The sequence below is a fragment of the Pagrus pagrus genome, assembly GCF_965226575.1.
Source record: "Pagrus pagrus genome assembly, chromosome: 9".
Classification (NCBI taxonomy): Eukaryota; Metazoa; Chordata; class Actinopteri; order Spariformes; family Sparidae; genus Pagrus; species Pagrus pagrus.
In genome coordinates this window covers 17,733,252-17,754,746 of record NC_140193.1, presented here as the reverse complement: position 1 = coordinate 17,754,746, position 21,495 = coordinate 17,733,252, and the positions used below count along the sequence as shown (strand labels likewise).

The 21,495-nt window shown below is 39.8% G+C and overlaps 1 protein-coding gene across 1 annotated transcript in view; it reads left to right on the top strand.

The window, feature by feature from the left end:
- The first annotated feature begins 1,921 nt into the window (after window positions 1–1,921).
- The window catches only part of pde11a (phosphodiesterase 11a), a 41,826-nt gene continuing 22,252 nt past the window's right edge, over window positions 1,922–21,495 (top strand). The window contains exons 1-7 of the mRNA XM_084363013.1: window positions 1,922–3,108; window positions 3,765–3,923; window positions 14,563–14,652; window positions 15,271–15,411; window positions 16,400–16,464; window positions 18,394–18,526; window positions 20,097–20,172. Coding sequence (XP_084219139.1) covers window positions 2,296–3,108; window positions 3,765–3,923; window positions 14,563–14,652; window positions 15,271–15,411; window positions 16,400–16,464; window positions 18,394–18,526; window positions 20,097–20,172 — 1,477 coding nt within the window. The 5' untranslated portion in view covers window positions 1,922–2,295. The remainder of the gene's footprint in view (window positions 3,109–3,764; window positions 3,924–14,562; window positions 14,653–15,270; window positions 15,412–16,399; window positions 16,465–18,393; window positions 18,527–20,096; window positions 20,173–21,495) is intronic.

Sequence of the window (21,495 nt, the reverse complement as noted above, 5' to 3'; positions counted from 1 at the left end):
CATCATTGGAATACCTATAGTGTGACCTAGGTGTGTTATTTGACATACATCTGTTTGTTTTTCTCAGAGTAGTTTGTCCCTCTAAATGAAGTGACTTAGAAGTTGTAGCATTAAAGAGTCTATTAGTATTAAGAAGATGATATGCAAGTCACAAATGCTGCATGTTTTTGATAATGCTGGTTATACTTCTAAGTTGTTTGGCCCGAGTAAAAGTTGAAAACTCCATGAAGGAATACAGATGTTGACTGGCAAACGGTTACAGTTAAGTTTTTTGTTTGGGCCACTGCATGTTGACAAGATGTGGTAAAAAACTGTTATAAAAAGTATCCAAAAGTCATACTTGACTTGAAGTAAAAATACCAAGTAATAATGTTACTTTGCTAGAAGTGAATGTTGCCCCTATGAATACTAGTTGAGTAAAAGTATCTGACACTGAATAGTGTATAAAAGTATGAGAAGTAATTCTGGCAATAAATGTACCTTAATATCAAAAAATCAAGTAAAAATAAATTGTCGCACTAACATGTATGTACATACTGTATACTATTGATTGATTCTCCGCTTGGACAATCATCGGATCCAATATTCAATATTTTTCTGATAAACAGGATCTTTAAATAAAATTTAAAAAAAATCCCAATAAGATAAAATACATTACTCTAGTTAGGGATATGGGCGCATATGTGCATGGATCTGCAATAAAAGTCCAATGAAATATATTGCATTATTTTTGAGGACCAAAAATATTCACAAAACACAAATTATAATAATTTGTTATTTAATTTTATGTCACAGAATAAACAATCAAGTGAAACCCTAAAATAACCCAATATCCCTAACTAATTGTGAGTAGTGTGATTTAAAAATGGTCTAGTTTGTCTCTGAGGTAGCATGTTATCTGCAAAGTTACTAGTAACTAAAGCTATCAAATAAATGGAGTGTAAAAAATACCATATTTATCTCCATAATGTGGAAAAGGTAGTATAAAGTAGCAGAAAATTGACATTTTCAAGTACAAGTACAGTACTTGAGTAAATAAACTTCATTACATTCCACCACTGGTAAAAGACAATACATAATTCTTGCTATCATTCATTTTTTAATGTGCTGTTTAAGTGTTAATATAAAGGACAAGGGGTCATGATGGACAACAGCAAAATCTGTTCATCCATCACACATTGGACTGTTTGTGATATTTTCCCAGTCCAACTTGTGGAGTGTAGCTCCCTCTAGCGTCCACATGTCCCACCTGCACACAGATTCATTAATAACACTGTCTGAAGGAATTTGATTCTCTGACGTCCTCCTGCCAATAAAAGTCGCTGTTACATAATTGCATGATACAGACCAACCGGTGCAGATTCCACATTTGCCAAAGTTTGAAACTGATGTATTGTCGACCTGCTGTATCTGTCACATACTGCGAAACACATTTTTCCTCAGGCGACAGTCATTCACTTTGATTACTCCTGTCAGCCAGCAGTGCCATTACAAGCCATGGCAGTGAATGCAGATGCAGAATCCATTGTGTTTGACGCTGCTGAAGCACACTCTCATTAAATTATAACCCCCCTACATGGCGGTCTTTTGCTCTGAAGAAGCCCTTTTTAATTTAGAGTAGCACCGGATGATTGCTGAAAGTAATGATCATTAACATCCACTGTAATCCACCATCTTTATATCTTTATTTACTGTACAGTTCACAGTGTGCAACATATATTATTCATGCTGATATGGAATATAAATCCCCCCTAATTATTATCATCATCCTCATTCTCATCATCATCATCATCATCATCATCATCATCACACTCTGTAAGGAGGCCAAACGTTCAAATGTCCAGAGGGCTGACTGCTGAAGCAACCCGGAGCTCCTGTCTGTGTGACGAGGCGAGCGTCAGCGGGACCGAGCCAACCACAGCCAGCTTCATTTGCACACAAGTAGACCCTTTTGACGGTGATGCTCGGTAGTGGCTCTCGGTGAGATACCCAATCCCAGTGATGGTCTACGAAAGCCCCACTTCGCTTCCACGCTGCTTTGCTCGGATTTGCTTTTAATTCCTTTTTAAACTGTGTGGAGATGCTGTGGAGGAAGATGCTGGCACGCACAGGGAGTCTCCATCCTGGAGACTGGATGTAGCCAGAGCCCCCAGGGGTGTTTCCTGCATAACGCATCTTGGAAGTTGGGTATTCAGGTGATTCTCTCTACTTTAACCCTCAGTAAAGCCTCATAGATGATATTTCTCTGCGCGACTTCATGGATTTGGTTCACTGAGGACCAGCTGAAGAACAGACATGGCAGTACCAAATATGGTGTTCTCTGACGTGGAAACTTTTCTGGACTCGCATCCCGAGTTATTCGAGGACTACCTGAACAGAAAGGGGAATTATAGCATGGTGGAGAAATGGCTCAAGAATCACCAGGCGAGCAAAAGTCCGGCGGCTGCAGCTCCAGCTCCAGCTCCTGCTCCAGCTCCCGCCGAGCCGAGAGAGGAGAAGAGGAACGCGTGCAAGGACAGCTGGGCGAGCAAATGTGATGGTCTGCAAAGGAGAGCCTCGCAGAAGGAGCTGCGCAAAACTTTCGCCAGATCCAAGGCCATCAATGTCAACAGGACATACGACGAACATGTGAATTCAAGGGCCCAGGAGCCCCTGACGAGCATGAGGAGGAGAGCTCTGCTGAGGAAAGCCAGCTCTCTGCCCCCGACCACTGCGCACATACTGAGCGCGCTGCTGGAGTCCAGAGTCAACATCCCCCAGTACCCCTCCACAGCCGTGGATTTTAAATATTACCTCAAAGAACACAACGAAAGAGAGTTCTTCCTGGAGCTCGTGAAAGACATATCTAACGACTTGGATCTAACGAGTCTCAGCTACAAAATCCTCGTGTTTGTTTGTATTATGGTCGACGCAGACCGGTGCTCCTTGTTTTTAGTGGAGGGGACGGGCAACAAGAAGACACTAGTGTCCAAATTCTTTGACGTGCATGCGGGCACCACAGTTTTACCCTCAATGAATTCAGATGAAGTGCAGGTGCCGTGGGGGAAAGGCATCATTGGATATGTGGCCGAACACGGAGAGACGGTGAACATTCCTGACGCATATCAGGTGCCCGCTCCTCTTTGTGCATGCATGCATGCGTGCATTTGCATGAGTCACAGAAAAAGAGAGGCTCAGGCAGGGAGACAGATCAGTCACTCTCAAGTCTGTCATTTTATCTGTCACCGGTAATTGATCATCAATCAAACTGCGTAACAGAGCCAGCCCCACAAGCCAGCTGGACAGAGCAAACCACACATAGACACAGGACACCACTGAGTTATAAGAATGAGAGCAGAGATATCATTCTCTCTCTTGCTTTTGCAATCCCACTGTGTTTTCCTTGATTTGAGGAGAGTAAGTTAAAAACTAGATTAGTTTTACATGATAGCTGCAAGGACAGCACGTTGCCTTATGATGCCAGCAGCCCCTTCATCAGGAAAAGTCTAAGCAGACCTCTTCTTCCTGCTGGACCAAACATTTACAGCAATAAATATAAAGTGCTTCCTAGGGCACCACTTTTTTTCAAGTCTGACATTTGTCAGAGCAAAGTTTCACATAAAAGTTATAAAATGTGCTGCTGTCCTAGATGTTTTGTTTGTAAGACATGGAGTCCTGATGAGCTGTACGTTTTACTGCACTGTCATCTGAAAGTAAAAAAACTGCACCTTTGCAATAAGTGCTTACATTGTGTCTTCATTTTGCACTCTCCCTGTGGATTGCAGGATCGTCGGTTCAGCGATGAAATTGACAAGCTGACAGGGTACAAAACCAAGTCTCTCTTGTGCATGCCCATTCGCAACAGTGACGGAGAGATCATTGGAGTTGCTCAGGCCATCAACAAGTCTTCAAGTGGAGCACTCTTCACTGAAGATGATGAAAAGGTAAGTTGATGACTATAGTTGTGAAAGTAAATGAGTATCGCGCACGCTGGTAATGCTAATGCATTGTTGCCTGCTTGGCGTATGGCGAGTAGGGTTTGGTACACATTTGTACCGATACGCTTGGGAACCGGTATTGGTACCGGTATCAGTATCATATCGGACTGGAACAACATGAGACCGGATTGGTGCTGTTGAACCGGTATCGATTCAAATGTGATTGGTATCTGACCTTTGCACAGAGGAGATGAAGATTTGTTTTCATCTTGATACGTTGTCTTGACTTACAACCAGTTACTATCGCCTCAGTCCATGTGTAGTTGTTTCCTGCTCATTTGAAAGATAGACTTCCATCTTCACAGAGGTTTTTGTGTCTCTGAATCAAACAACTTCATCAAGCACACAACAGATAAAAATAATATTTGGGGCAGTCTTGGTTCAAGGTATTTCTAAGTTGTGTATAAATAGAATCAGTACTGACGCAGGGCTTCAGACTAACTTTTTGGTGCTTGTGACGGAAAATATTTTGAATATGAATGTAAGGCGCACTGGTACGACCAATTCAAATGTTTAGTCACACTTAACACAATTTTGGGTGCATGTGTGACCAAAACAGCCGCACCTTGAGTCCTGTTATAAGTAAAGGTCACCTTATTCATGGAACAAATGACAATTTTCTAGTTTGGTTTCCAGACAGTTTCTAGCCACATCTGCTGCTATGGACAGCACAGACATTTTGTTCATATGTATATTCATGCCAGAGCATAAATCACGATGACTAGTGATCCTTTTACTTTCTCGACACTGTAAGGTTGACATTTTTGTGTTTAAAAGAAATGTCTCCACATGACAACATTTGGAACAGGTTTTCACGGTTGCTGGAGGATTTATCTCAATCACTTTGGTGATCCTCTGACTGGCTTGACAATTTTTGCTCAGAGTAAAATGTTTTGACAGCCGTTGGAAAATAGCAATGAAAGCTGGTACGGACATTATCCCCACTGGAGAACATACAATATCTAGGTGATACCTTAAATTTTTCCTTTAGCGCCATCATCAGGTCAAACTTTATGGTTGTCTAATATTTTGGGTAAAGTGACTACGAGGAACTTCTAAGTGTTTATGAAACAGTCTCGTGATGATTATAAATGACCTGTAACAGCAAACGAGACCATCAGTGAAAAGACTGCTATTTTATATAGTTATTATTAATGCCTGTGTTCGGGTCCGATGACATATAAAATCACATATAAATACATCACCTCATTGTGATCCATCCTGTGTCTGTCACTTGCTTCCAAAACAAATGCACGCGCCGCCAGCACGCGCTAGCAAAGATCTTTACAGCAGCAGGCGCTGGTGTTGTACCGCTTTTGTCAAAAGGGGTCGCTAGAATCAACAAAAACTGAAAGTTCCTTGTTTTTGTTGTAAGGCTGACGTTAGCACTCAGGCTATTGAGGCAAAGTAAAACTTTCCAGAGCTGCTAGTGTGGCTTTAGACTCTCGTTTTCATTGCAGTACAGTGAAGTATAACTCAGAGGAAAGAACAGGCCTGCAGTGAAATGATCATAGTCGTCATGATTAATGTGTGGCATTTCAGGGATGTTGCTCTGTTTTTTTTAGGCAAGTTCTGTTACGTGGTGTTAGTGGTACACAAGCAGAGGGCTGTAGTGATGTCATGTTTCATTGCTGTCAGTGTTGGTGTACTCAGGAGTTTTCAGTAGAAGATTTATATGAAAAAAAAAATAAAGATGAATTTGTCGAGATTAAAAAGAGGATTTTTCTCATGTTATGATTTGGCTTATGACCTGCAAGCATGGGTCATGCTACAGAACATTTCATTCATTTTCTGTTAGATAAACCTTTCTGTGACCTAATATTCATACTGAGATGCCATTTTGTGTTTACCTTATTAATGGAGTTGCTGAGTAAATCAGATGTGGGTAAAGAATCATTGCTAGAGTTGTTATTTGGGAATTTACTTTAGAAAAGGGGTGGAATGACGAAAGATTTTAGTGTGGACACGATAAAAACACTCACAGTAAGATGATTCGTAGTGAATTTTCGTAATGGGGATAATCTTGAATCTACATAATCGTGAATATTCTCACATGAATGAATTGAAAAAGCTGTCTAGCTTGCTCACTACAGTCCTAAATTGGTTTCCTGATTTGATCTGGAATGCCTTAGCCTGTCACCACTGCTGAATGCATGGCTTACACATTGTATCCTGTGATTCCAATATGTTGAAGTGAAATTTAAGGCTTTATTTGAAAGTTTTAAGAATATTTTGATGATTATCGGGATAATATCGTGAATCGCAATGATGTTGGAGAGGACAATCGACAGGACATTTTCATATTGTCCAATGCCTACTTTAGGAATGCTAAGTTTGACTTTATTTATGTATATTCAGAGTACAATGTATACCAGCTGTCCAGTGCACAATACTGAGCAAAAATTCTTTCTGAAAAGTGGAAATTACAGTAAAAAATATTTTTGTGGCATTATTGAAATTATGTATAATTAAACATTAACCCTTTTTATTTATGTGCACTGGCCTTTGGTTGTTGTATCATTTTATATTTTTTATTCAGATTTGGCCATTTTAATATATACATATTAATATGTGACAATGATATTTTTCAGATATTGTCACATATTGTTACATATTAAATGTGGCTCATGCTGCTTTTGTCTTTTCCGCCTGAAACTGAATATTTCACATGTGACATAAGCAGCAGGTACTGTGTCCTCTTCCTCTGTATGTCCCTGTGTCCAAACTGCTAAATAATATTTATTTTTTAAAGAATTGCTCCAGCTCAGTCTGACATGTAGCATATTTGCCCTCAGTCTGTGTCTCAGTGCTCAGTTTCTAGTACAGCCTGTCTCTCGGCATCATCAAATTTTCCTCAGGCAGTATCTTCCAAAGGACCTTGTTGTAATGCCACCAAGAATAACAACTGTGTAGAAGCTGTGCAGAATCTGTAATTGGTTAGTGCTTTACTTGTGTGCTTAGCGGGACAGCCAGGGTGACAGATTTTGACTTGGTGTCACCATTTATAATTCACCATTTATGTGATTTTTTAGGTGGTTGCCAAACAGTTAAGTCCAGCAAAAATATTGATCAATGGCCACAGATCAGGTTGGTACTAGGCAGGTTCCAGGTGTGAATGTGTGTACAGGATAAAAATGGAGAGAAGTCGCTATGATCTATCCACAGATATTCTATTTTTGTTCAGACGTATTATGATCCAAGAGGACGGAAGCAACGCTCTTGGATGACTACTATTTATTATTTTAGCCCTTTGTGAATCAGCTCAGTCTGTAAACAGATCAGTCAAGTTGGCAGTTGCAACAAAACACATAGACACAGATGTCTATGAATGAATATAACATACAAATATGAAAAGTCAAAGCAGTAGGTGGGGGTGTTACATCTCAGGGACTGTTTGTGTCTGAGGGATTGTTTATTTGACTTTTCACCATCATCAGAGAGGCACGAGGAGCACGTGTTTAGTCCGTCAGCACACTTGACTAGATGTAGCAGAGAGGCGGTGACAAGCGTTACACTGACTTCCTCTCTTATTGCAGCCACTAGCCCCTAAAGGGGAAAAAGATGAAACATGAAAGCACAAAGCTAGTTGTGCTTTTATTTTACAGATGGGTTTGACTGTAGTTTATTTTATTTAAAGTATGTTGTTCTCTGTTGGAGCTCTGCTGTCGAGATTACATCTCTACACACTCTATCCATTGTTCATAATAGATGCAGATTATGAATTCTTTTTTTCTCTCCAATGTTTTGCGTATGTTTCACATTGCATTAACATCACACTAATGCCTGGGATGGCTACAGCTGAATTAGTAATGAAATGCATTGCTAGCATCAGAGAACACAGTAAGCTTCCTGCACAGCACAGCTGCAGCTCAGCTGTTATGGAAGACCTTGTAATAAGAAAATGTATCACACTTACAAAGCATTAAATGAAACTGCAATAACAGCTGTCATTAAAGACTTTAGTTTGCATTTATTAAAACAAACGCTCTTTATGCACTTTATATTGCTGGTTTTAAATCCCATGCTGCTTTAATTATGTTGTGTTGCTACCCTGTAGGACTGGTGTCCTTTGGGGAGCTGGGATAATGGTATACTTAATGGTATACTTAAGTGTATAAGCTGACCCCATCATGCTATCTCTACATCTTTCTTTATTATCTTGATTTAACTTTAAATTAACTTTGCTTTTCTTTTGATACATTTTACACTAAATGTATCATTCAGGACATTTTCATGAATTTTCTTTGAATGGGATGCAAGTTTCCCAAAATGTAGGTGTCGTTTGCCAGTTTTAACACCTCTACAAGTCGATTGTCAAACAGCATCCTCCCTCTGGCTGCCAAACTTCCTGTTAAATTGGCTCAAAGCAATGCCGTAATAGCAGCTTTCACAAAATTTGCCAATGAAAATCAAGAGACCACAATTTGTGCTTGGAGCCACATGTTTTTAATACGTTCCTGCAGGATATCAAATCAGATTTATACAGTGCTTGATTCTGAACTGGTTCATTACAAAGTTCTTCATATAAAAATGAGATGTGGATGACATACTGCACAGTGGGGACCCCAAACAATAGAGGCACACCTGTAGATGGTGGGGTGATTAAGGGCTTTTACTGAAGCTAAGTATTGACTAATTCTCTCGTTTCTAATATTGCCTTGTTTTAAGAACTTAGAGGGGTGCTTCTGAGATGATTTGGATTCTTTGTGCAACCAGTAGACATTTTAATTGTGTAATTTCACTTTTGTTTTATGAAACTTGGTGCAATACACACCAGGTATGTACACACATACATTTCTATTTCAAAATAACAAAAAGAGGACATTTTGTTTCAAAGTGAAAATAGAAGAGGACCTAAAACTGTACCCTGTGGGACACCAAAGTAGGAGATTTCTACCTACTGCAACAAATTGTGATATCTTACTGGATAACTCTCAAAACAAGAGACTGTGATACCAACTAAGAACACATACATCCAGATATAAGGCTGATAATGTTTGTTGGTTGCCTTGGTTGGAGCCATTTCTCTGCATGTGGGATAAGCGCACATATGAATTAAGGTAATGTGTGTCCAACAGACAAGACTGTGTGATTGTATAATGAGTGTTTTCATGACAGAAAAAAAAGTCTTCACTAAGTTTTTAGTGAAACAAATACACAGTGATTCATAGCAATCAAGCTCACCACCTGTGACTTCTCTGAACACTGGTTTTTACACAATGGTACATACCATTTAAATCAAGCTCCTCAAATGTAAATACCAAACTTTGACTCAATTGAATCTGATCCCAACTATGTAGTGTAAAAATACAAAGAATAAAAGTCTGATGGCTACACAGTATTGTTTTCCTTTTACCTTTTAGTGTTGGGAGCAGTTTCAAAAATCTAGTATTGTATGGTTACTGACGCTATGTAAATGAAATCTAAATTAAATTACTTACTTAAATGCTTTGTGAGCACCTGATGTTGAATAATACACAAAATCAAGGATCACTCAAGCCTTAATAACCTGCTATGAATGCCTGAAAGACATCATCGCACCCATTTATAACACAACTCCACCTCAGTGTAGAACAATCAGAGACACTCAGCAGAGTGCTGATCACCACCAGGTGTGTCGGGGGGCAAACTAAAGCAGTTGTTGGATCATTTGCGATTCCTACCGTCCGGTTAAGGAGGGTTAGGAGTCAGCAGTCAATGGTGGTGTAAAACAGAGCAGTCATTAAATAGGTTTTTCAGAAATTGTGAATCATAGCAACAACGCCAGGTCAGATCATACAGTCGTACATGTGCACATAAATGTGAGATTAGCTTTGGACAGATAAACTCACTGACACACTGACAAACACAGACATGACAAAACGCATGGTCCCCCCCAGGCGTGATAAAATTGTTGCTCTATGGCTGCTGTTCATTTTGATCTTTGACTTGATATAATGAACTGTGACTCACTGCCCACTGAACAGCAGGAGAAAATCAGGGTAATTTCTGCCAGTTTGGGCTTGAAGTGATAAACATTTTAAGGGGCAGGGCCAGCAACAATTCAACAAATGGGGCAGATGATATAGTTATTTTCCACAAAGGATTTTTAGAAGAAGTTTTTGACAGTTTGCTGTAGCCTTCAAAAATAGTCGCCATTTCTGAGGGATGCCCAGCTTTCTACACTAACAGTAATACAGCAGATAATAATTCCACCATTTTTCAATAAATATCTAGTTAACCTTCACATGTACAGTATGTGTCAAAGATAGAGCATGTACAGACCAAAAATAGATTTCAACCATGGTTCATCTTCATTAAGCAAATCCCCCTAAATGGGCAAACGAGTGAGGAGCCTCATAATTGTACAGTGAATTTCATCTTAATCCCACCCTTAAAACCAATTTTCTAAGACTTGAAATTAGTGTGTGTGTACAACTTTGTATCGAGGCCAAACGAGGTGGCAGTACACTGATGTTGATGGGGTGACGTTGATGCTTTTGTGAATAAATTCCACGACTATATCAACCTTACTGTTTGGGAAAGCAAACTCTGGTCTTCTTCACCTTTATATCCTTTATTAACTATCTATTACTAAAGTATATCATATCATCAAACATTTACATTATTAGACTACAATATGAATAACTGATATTAAAGTATTTTCTTTGTATTTTCATTTCTACTTAATTCTAAGATTTTGTTCTACATTGTAACAAAACAAGAAAATGCCAGTCTCTGTTTATACGCTCTTGTCTCCAATTATAGTTCATCTTCTAAAAGAAAGGACATCAACGTTTACAGAGTTCAAGAACCCCTCAAAAGAGTGATTGCAGTTTGAAAGGTTTCATATTTCTTGCAGAATTAAGTTTGAAGCATTTACAAATGCCACAAGAGCATGAATCTGAGGAGTAATAAGTATTTATAAAAACTCGATCTGTCTCGACATCACTGCGCTGATGCAAAATCCGCTGCTGCCCTCTCTTTGCTCCTGCCTTTTTTCCCCATGTACCTGTGATGTGTAGAACAGTTAAATGATTTATGAATAATAGCTATTGAGCAGCACTTGTGGTCTTCTACAGTGTCTTTTGGCTGTGTTGTATCAAAGCCCATAAATAATAGCCAGTCAAATCAATATATTTTAAATGCTAAAATTGATTGTATGAAGGATTTGTTAATCTTTTGGCGGTAGAACGGGAGAAACATTCATTTTCTGTGAAGTTACTCATATTACATTGTGTCCTTTTCACTGTTTATGTAGGTAATAATAATATAAAGCAACGACTTGCGTTGTAAGATTTGTTGAGGTGTAGATTTCTGTTGTTTAAATATTTGATGTCACCTTGAAAAGAAGCAATCATTGCTAAGTGTATTTACAATACTGATATGCGCTTTGCTGACACAAGCTAGGGAGTCCAATATGGTATCAGAGGAAATGGAGAGCTTCATTTTGATTCCTGAGAACAATTCTTGGCTAAAACAACGATGGCTTTTCATCTTAAGCTGCAGCGTTTTAATCAACTAGTAGTTGTTATTGTTGTTGTTGTTATTCACCTGGTAAGTGGAGAAAGAAAGTGTTGGCTGTGTAATGTTCCTTGGCCCGCCTCATATGAAATTCCAGTTTCAGAAAAGGAAGTCATTTAGGTCAGAGGAACTGACTGTCCCTAAGGCCGTGGCCAGTTAGTTTCATTATTAAACCACTCTTTACTGGTCAGTCTACAGGTCTCTAGGCAAAAACATCTTGTTTGTAATGCAACCTTGTATAATGGCCTGCCTGACAGAATGTAATTAGAGAGAGCAGTGCTTTTCTTGGGTTTGCCTGGCAGATCCATAGCCAGATCCCCAAAGTCCTGCTCGCTAATGAATCTCCTCCTGCTGGGGCTATTGATGGTCACTGTCTTTCTGGAAGATCATTATTAGAGAATTCCATAGGACAGCTGAAGTAGCATTATGTACGAGCTTATTGTTCAGCGTCATGTGTTTTCCACGTCTGAAAACAATCGCATGAGGTGCTTGATTATATATAATGACTGAATGAAGTGCGTTAAGTTAATTTACTCATTAGCGTGACAGAGTGATCGTTCACGTCACATAATGATTAGAAATGTTTTTAATTTAGTGATTTAATTTCTACTTTGCATATTCTAAACTGTGTCATCATGTGCACATCAGTGCGACATGCCAGAGCAGAAGAAATGTATTTGTTCTGGTGTTGTGCACGAGTAGTTTGAATCATTAGCTGCGTCTACATGGACCTTAATATTCCACCAATAATCGGAATAAAAATGCCTCATGTAACCACCTCAGTCCTCAATCCGTCCTGATCTGAATGAATTTACGATCAGATCGAAAGGGGTGGTGTAAACCTTTGGAAACCCATCCAACAGGAAAATATTAGTACCTCATAACCACATAAACGATTGCATAATTTGATTGTTTCTCTCTGGCTGGAATAAATATACTCTTTTATTCTAAAGAAAGAAAGAAAGAAAGAAAGAAAGAAAGAAGAGTAGTTCAAACAATTGTTTGAAAAGATGAGCGAAGCTGGAATTCATGAAACCATTGACACGTTTACAGGCAAGCCCACCAACGTTACAAGTCAAAACGGGAAGGGTGGTTCTGATTCAGCCGGAGTGTTAAGGTTAACAGTCTTCTTCTTCTTCTTTTGTCATATTTCCGTTGGATTAGATGCTTCACAGCATGCTGAACAGCTTTGTCAAAAAAAGTTATAAAAAAAAAACACAGTAAAGCTTTCAAAATTCAACAAACCTATAAAACCAATCAAAAACACATACATTAAAAAGAAGAGTGACAATACCATATGATTCAAGCCCTCTTTGTAAGATCAGGTTTACACATTTCTGAGCATCCGCAGCCTGATTTATATGTATGAACATGTATGCTTCATAGACGTATGCCATATATGTTCTCTTGATCTTTTCCTCCTTTGTCACTGGACTCTCTCTTCAGTATAAACAATCCGTTCTTGCCATTGTCAGCTTGCTCTTTACATTCAGATATCGGCCATACTACCATTGAAACTGTGAGATTAAAGATATGTGGCAAACCCAGGAGGATTGTAAAGAGAAATTGCAGCAATTAGAGCAGGGTTTCTCAACCTTTTCCAGTCTGTGATGCCATTTTTAGGTCTACAATTATCATGACCCCAGCAATTAGAGTTGTCAGGGTGTCATGTGAATTTATGAATCGATTGTAAGAGCACGGAAGAAGCTCCGGATGTATAATACTGAAAGTTGAATATGTTTTATATCTTTTATTAGTGCACATCAAACAAATAGAAATAGCCAGTATTAGTCTTCTCATTTCCTGCATATCTAACTCCTCATAACATCTTCCCTTACTCATGGGGACTACCTAAAAAATACTTTACGAGTTGCTCACCAGTTATCAACACGGTGCTACAGGATGCTGTTCTTTACATGTTCATTTGTGTCTGATGAGTAACTGATGCATTATCTTTTTCTAAAAGCTGAGATATCCCTGTATCAGCGGCCACAGCTGAGTAACTTCCCATTCACGTATTGTTGTAGTGTCCCTACCCTCAGGTCACGCTGAAGGCTGGTAAATATTACTGGGTTTGTTGTACTGATTGTATTGTTGACACAGCAGCCAGATGCTAAAGATAGATAGCTAAACAAAGAGGCAGAGTAAGGAAGCACACAACCTAAATTCTATTGATTCCATGTTATGGGGGCTGAGTGTCTCTCAGATAAGGCTGCGCTGTGCGCTGATTGTATAGAAGTCAACCTGTGTGTGCACATCACAGCTGTCTTAATGCCGTGCAGTTTGCAGCCGCCTCTCCGCATCCTCTGTCGGGCGTGCTTGCATATTGATGTTCATTACGAAGAAAGAAATGTAGTTCGATTCCAAACTCGTAGGGCGTTGATTCGATTTCAGGACACGCATTAACTATAGTCATCAGCTGATTACATTATTTATGGGAAGAAAATATGAGTGAAATAAGGAATTTATGTTATCAGCCCGCGGCACAGTAAGTCGGACTATTCAGTCAAATGGTAAAATGTCAGTTGGATTGATTTATTTGTCCTCGCAAGTAATGATGCCAATGAAAGACCATTTCTTATTTGTTCCAGTTCAAACGCTGTGTTTTTCTTGGCTGAAAATATCACTCATTCACGTGTTGTTTCTTGTTCGTTTTATTCTCCAAATTGTATTACCGGCTCTAAAATGTGTGAGTTTTCTAACAAATCGTTCAGCGTTTCCCACCAAAACACATCGTGTGCGCTGGAGCTCTCACAAATGTGTCGAATGCATTTCCATCCTCCTACATTGTTTACAGTCATGTTTACCAGCCACCTTCTTCTTGGCTCATTTCAGCGGGTCCATGAGAAATGGTGTGAAACCTTTAGTAGGACTGTGTATTGCCGTGCGTCACCACAGGATACCTTTAAAGATATCTGAAAGTGATATACAAGGAACATGCAACATGTCAGTGAACATTACATAGCTACATTAAACAAATAAAGCTACTAAAGTCTTTATGTGTTAGCTGTAATTTTGTGAGGGACCATCTTAGATAAATCATCCTGTTTTTCTCCAAATCATCTGTTCATTATGTCCACAGGTGCTGCAGATGTACCTGCCCTTCTGTGGTATTGCGATCTCCAACGCCCAACTCTTCGCCGCCTCGAGGAAGGAGTACGACAGGAGCCGGGTAAGGGCCACAGGGCCATCCGGGATAATAAACCCCCCCTTCACTAGGATCAGCATTACTTCCTCCCCCCTGATGCTGACATTGAGGCCGAGTATTGATCAGCAGCAGCCCACTTGCTGCCACTGCAGTGGGGGATCACGGAGCAGCATGCAGCCCCACATGGACGTTTTCTCTGGATCTGTGGTGGGGGATGGGCCGGTATCCAGACTATAGGGCCTGGTCCATGGTCTAAATCTCAAAGGGAATGTTAAGAGATGCACTAATTTATGTCACACATTGATCTGTGATGGAAGAGAACATAATGAGAACACAGCTCAGAGAACAGAGGAGAGAAATGCGAGGAGCTCCCCTTACATCATGTGATTTTTATGTGCTTGTGTATTAAAATTGGATTGGCACTACCTTAGATAAAGGGCCTAATTTACTTTTATTGGCAAAACTAATAATATTATATAATCTTCTTGGTTTATGGTTTCAACTGAGTGGGGAAAAACATGTTAATTTAAAGGGTCTTCAGTATTAGATGATGAAAGATTTCTGATTTAGTTTTCCAGCAGCGTGCGGCTCCGATTGTCGGGAGTGATGTCAGTGGTATCTTCTTCTGTCTTTGGTGCTCAGGCACTCCTGGAGGTAGTCAATGACCTGTTTGAAGAACAGACTGACCTGGAGAAGATTGTCAGGAAGATCATGCACCGTGCCCAGACATTGCTAAAGTGTGAGCGCTGCTCTGTTCAGCTGCTCGAGGACATTGAGTCACCGGTACTGTTTTTGTTTTCTCTGCTGTGAATGTGTGTGTGTGTGTGTCTCTGTCTGGTACATTTGTGCAGTGGTGGAAAGCAACAAAGCACATTTACTCAAGTACTGCACTCAAATACAGTTTTGACTGTTTATAAAGCAGTTAAAACATACTCCACCTCGAGCATCCACAACAGTAAAATTCTGCTTACACATTCAAGGGTACTTTTACTGTAAAACAGCTACTTTTACGTTGGATATTTTAGGTACATTTTGTTAATGACACTCTTGTACTAAAGCAGGATTTCAAATGCAGCACTTTTACCTAATTTTTTACATTATTGTACAGGTACTTCTAGTTAAAGGTGCAAAATGTAAGACTTGCCCACCTGTCAAATTCATACTCACACCAAAAGTGGCTGTAGCTGCTGGTAGTTGCTAGTTAGCTCAGTTAGCCGTGCAGTTAGCAGTCAGGACTGGGAGCTTGAAGCACTGGGGGAGTTTTGGTGTTTAAACATGCTAATAACTTAAGTAGATATCTCTGATCTCAATACTTATTCCACCACTGCATTTGTACATGTTCATGTCTGTTCTTTCTCAGGCTGAACAGTTAATTGAAATATTATAGAAATCTCAATATGTATCAAAGTACAGGAGCTGCAGTTTTTGATAAAGGTAATGAGTCACAACACACCATTATAAATGAAGCATTGTGTTGCTATAGAGATCCTGTAGCCTACAAATCATATCCTCCAGACGTAAGGGGAAAATACTTCTTTGTACAGCAAAAATTGCATCATCGTTATCATTTAACAAAAAAATCACCATTAAAATCAAGACTCAATGAAATATCTGTCAAAATGATCTCAATATGACTTTTTTTTTGGTTTGCATGTTGTCCAGCCAGTTTTTTTCTGTTTTTCTGCCTCACTTTCTATCAGTGAATATTATTATGTACATTAGGGCAATTTTTCAAGAGCCTTAGTGATTTCTGCTTTTTCCAATCTTCCAGGTGGTGAAGTTCACCAAGTCCTTTGAGCTCCTGTCCCCTAAGTGTAGTGCAGACACTGAAAGCAGGTATGTATCTATGTTTCAGTGTAAAATTCCACTCTGCACCCCAATAACATGCAGCCTAATGAAAAACATAGCTTTCCATTAGCTTTCCATTAGCTTTCCATTTCCCCCAGCCATCCATTTTCCCCACTTCTCATACCAGCAACCTTTTCACCAAATAGTCATATCTCCACCTTTGTTTACCTTCGGCTCCTGTACGTTCTGCACAGAGCCTTGTTTGAATCTGTAAAGTCCATCAAGGACAAAAAAAAATAAGGGAAGTTTAAAAAAAAAAAATTGAATATTCTGGAGTGCTGTGGGAGTAATATGCTGATTCTGAATAGGAGGCATACTGTAGGAGCCCATCTTAATTGGGTTTTGCTGCTTCTCTCCACTGCTAGGCATGGCTGAGTGGTGAAAGAGAGGCTTAATATTGTGTGGGATGTTTATGGATGAAAACCAATGCTGAAAGGAAGACAAACTATCCCTCGAGCCCTGCACTTTCCATGACTGATACGATCACTTCAGGGCAGTAGTGATAACATAAAAAAATAAAAATACCAATAGTAAGAAATTAGTAGTAATCAGAGAAATGTCACTCTTCTTGACAGGCTAATTAGGTCCTTCTGGCCGAACATACTCCCTGCTGATCTGTGTTTCTGGGTTCACATTTAAACAAACAGCCAGTTTGTGAATTCAAGTTAAAAAAAAACTACACAACATTTCAAACCAACCTGATGTGACAAAAGTACAGTATCTCTGTGATGACTCTATAGGTTTACATCTGAATAACAAGCTGTGGCAGATTTATGTGTGTAATACAATCGCCAGCCGCCCCCATGGGGAGAATAATGTTGAGTGAGTGTACAGTGCTGCTAGTGTGTCTGTGGCAGCTAAATGACAGACAAGAGACAGGGAGCATGAAGAGAGCAAGAAAGAAAAAGGACGGTAAGGCATCTCAGCCGTCACACCAATGAGGTTCAGTCCCTGCTCAGTGTGGGTTTCACATCCACACACAGCTGTATCACCAGATCAAAGGGATTTAACAGATCTGACATTGGTGTCTCTCCGTCTTTATTCTTAAGACAAAGTGAGCCACGCTGAGCATTTACCTTGTCGCGTTTGAAGGCAAAAAGTCAGTGACTGCTGACTGCAGTTAATGTGAATGGGGAAGTGTGTGCAGGGATGCAGGTGTTTCTATGGCAGAGTGTGGGGGCGTTTGGCAATAAGGAAGACAATCACACAATTAACTTTTAATTACTTCATAAGCTGCAGGAGAAGCTTACTGATATCTACTGTAGGAGAAGTTCATTAAATGCAAGTCAACGCAAAAGAGGAGTCCGCAAGGAGAAATAAGAAAGGCCTTTTGCAAGCTTGCAGTTCAGGTGTGAAAGACAATAAAATCTTTTTTACTTGAAAACAATTTTTTTATTTAGCTGTGTGCGCTTGAGAATTGTTTTTTAGCTGCAACCTTCAGTTCCCTGTCGGCTGAGTGGCTGTTCGGTTTGGCCCTTTTTCCCAAGGAGGCTTTTGGCATGGAGGTCAAGCGTGCGTGCGTGTGTGTTGGTCATGACTCAAAGGACGGCTAATTAGCTGTTCATGTCACTTGTCTTCAAAAGCTGCATACTGTAGCTTCTAAACAGATTCACACCATATGCCACGTCCTCTCATAACTCATGAACTGGTAGTCGTAGACACTTGTGGAGGCACCATTGAACTCTTTTTCATTGCTCTTTCTACATCAGTTGGTTCATCAGTTCATTGGTCCATAAAAAATCTGTTAAATGGTCCACAAAGCTGCGTCCACCCTATAGCAACCGCAAATATCCATCTACTGTATGAGGCTGAAACTTGCCATAGAGGTCAAATGTGTGAATGTGACAAATTTGTTCCAGTGTTGTTTCTTTTGTTGAGTTCCTTTTGTCATCTTCCTTTCTTGTTTTCTGACCCTAGTTTCAAAGACAGTATGGAGAAATCGTCTTACTCAGACTGGCTCATCAACAACAGCATTGCAGAGCTGGTAGCATCCACAGGACTGCCCGTGAACATCAGTGATGCCTATCAGGATCCTCGCTTTGATGCTGAGGTATACACAAAATAACACACCTTTCAAATTTGACATCAGTGGGATTATAGCAAAGTGAAATAATCTCAACTAGTGTCACAGAAGCACCAGTATGAAATATGCCTGTGGCGATTATCATTCAGGTCGATCAAAACTAGGCTTACTGCGTGGTGCTGAAGATGTTTTACCACTGGCATGTGTGGAGTCGCAGGCACTCTAAACATCTGTGGGATGTTCACACGTTGATGTCACACGCGAGTCGATGAGGGACATGACTTGGGATTCATTAATGGCTGTGAAACCGCCTGGGGAGCGATGTCAGGATGGCATTGTTAGTGTGCGTTTTGATTTGTAGACAGAAGGACCGAAACAGAAATAAAGGAGACCATCGATGTCAAACTTCTACATCTGCCTCTCAGCTGTTTATCAGTTTATGTTGCTGTCTTGACGTTCAGTTCGAGATGATTTCATAACAGTTTACACCTTGATTAATTGGACTCTCAAGTGATCGTCGCAACCTTAAGGACTCATGCAGGTGTCAAAATTAAAATGGCTGCCAGTCAGTAGAACTGATGAAGTCATTTTCAGGTCATCTCTTCAAGACCAAACGTAAAGTCCAGCTGCCTTTGACTTTCCTATTTTTAAATTGAATTTAATTAATGTATTATTTCTAAATGATTGTAATTTTTGTTCTTTTGTTACCACATGATGAGAAATTGCATACTACCCCCTTTTCCCATTTGTCAGCTGTTAATTGATCTCTGTGGAATAAAGGCCTTTTCAAACCAGGAAGTGTTAACTGCAGCGGCCGGTGCTGACGCTGCACAGGCCTAAGCAAAATCCCACAGCGGCTAGCGCAGCGATCCACTCTGCATCCAGCTGCAGGCAGCAAAAGTTGACATGGTCAACCTTTAGCAGCAGTGACAGAAAAATGGAAAGTGTGTACTGGGTGGAAAAGCTACCAGCAGGGCAACAACTTCCTGCTTCTAGTTTTTAAAGTTGTTACTGTACTCAGCATCGTGCAGATCCTATATTTCCATATAGCTGTGCTCTTCCACTAGAGACATGTAAGCATAGTTAATACTCCTATATAATTTCATACTAGAGAGATGGGTATCATTTTAAATTAAAATACACTTGAGTTTTGTAACAGGTTCATTCTTTCAATCTTACTTTGAGAATATAAACAAATCAAATGCATCACACCCTAATACTGTAATGATACAAAGCAGTTTTCTCAAGATGAAATACAGTTTAAAATGAGCAAAATTACGATTTTAAATATAAAAATAACAGATTAAAGAAGATGGTAAACAAATGGAGCTGCAACCTGCTGCATTATTCTCATAGCTGATTAATTTGCCAGTAATCTTCTTGATTAATAAATTAATTATTTGATTGTAAAACGTCATCAAAAGTTCCTGAAGAACAAGGGAATGTGAACAAGTTTTGTTGGGTTTAAGGTTCAAGACCCAGTCCTATTTATACTGAAAGCTAAAACCAGAGTACAGTGCAAAGAACAGGAAGTATTTCTTTTGATATTGCGGTTAATTGTCATTTTATTCTGTTTTTACACTCCTGCTCCTCTCAGGCCGACCAGTTCTCTGACTTCCACATCCGCTCTGTGCTTTGTGTTCCTATATGGAACAGCAACCACCAAATCATTGGTAAGTTACCATATCCAGCTTCCTTTTCTCTCAGATGCATTTGATGATTGATTATTTATGTTTATTTTTGTTTATTAGTTTTCTGAACTGAAAAAAAGCACCATCTTAATCTAGAAGTAGGTTTCTAGTTTAATTCTCGTACATCCCCTTTGCTTAAACAGCCGGGGGTTAAAACCTTACAATGGTAAGAGTATTTTTGTGCTTACCAACAGACATAACTTATCAATGGGCTAATTAGCCTACTAACAAAATGATCAGAGGGCCATGATGAGGTTGTTAAAGGGCTGCATTTGGTCCAGGAGCTGCCAGTTGAATAGGTGTGGTTTAGGATGTCGGGGTCAGTCTCTGTGCACGTTAGTCAAGTTCTTCCATACAAACTCAGAAAACACTTTCTTTATGGATCTCGCTCTGTGGTCAGAAACATTGCTGTTGGAAACTGAAACTGAAACAAACTGTTGGAAGCACATAATGATATAAAATGTCACTGTATGATGCAGCAGTAAGATTTAGCTTCATTTGAGCTAATGGGATTAACACAAACCATGACATAAGCGCCAAACCTAAAGATAGAGGTGTCCACATACTTTTGACCATTTGTGCATCTGTGATGAATCGTGTAGAGTTCACATAAACTCACAATGCAGGTATAGAACATTTTTTCTGCAGAGTGGACAATAAGGTAAAGAGGGGCTTGAGCATGTGTTCAGCTGAGGCTGCATGTGTGTGATTAGATCCACGCTGCAGCATCACTCCACACTCGGAGGTGGAGTTCCCATCTTCTCTCTGCGTGCTTTGTGTTTCAGCCCCAGGCCAACACCTCACTGACACTCTGATAAATCATTGATCTCTCGTCTGGTTTTGGTGCTGGATATTGCAGTGAGGAGCAATGGTAGCATCCACTTGGTCCACTGAGGTCTGACGCAGGAAGTCATTAGTTTTATTTGAGTGCAAAGTGATCAGCATATCTGCCGCAGATGGTCGGTGAAGACCATGTTTGTTTGTTTTTTTAGCGTGGGTGTAAGTGCGTTTGTTGGGGAGGGGAGAGGGAAGAGGAAGAAGAACAGAAAGAGTGAGGGGAGAAAGAAATGCAGCGTGTGTGGGTGGCACCTGAGGATTTCCGGAGTGAAAAAAACAAAAAAAAACATTATACAAACAAAGCAGCAGGAGATGAAATTCTCAAGTCAAGGATGTCCTTGTGTCATCTGCCAAGGTTACAGCCAGCTCTTTTAAAATATAACCACAAGAAATCCTGTTTAACAATAATGACCTTTAATGTTTAATATCAAGTGTGAGTAAAATCGTATTAGCATTTCCTTCATCATA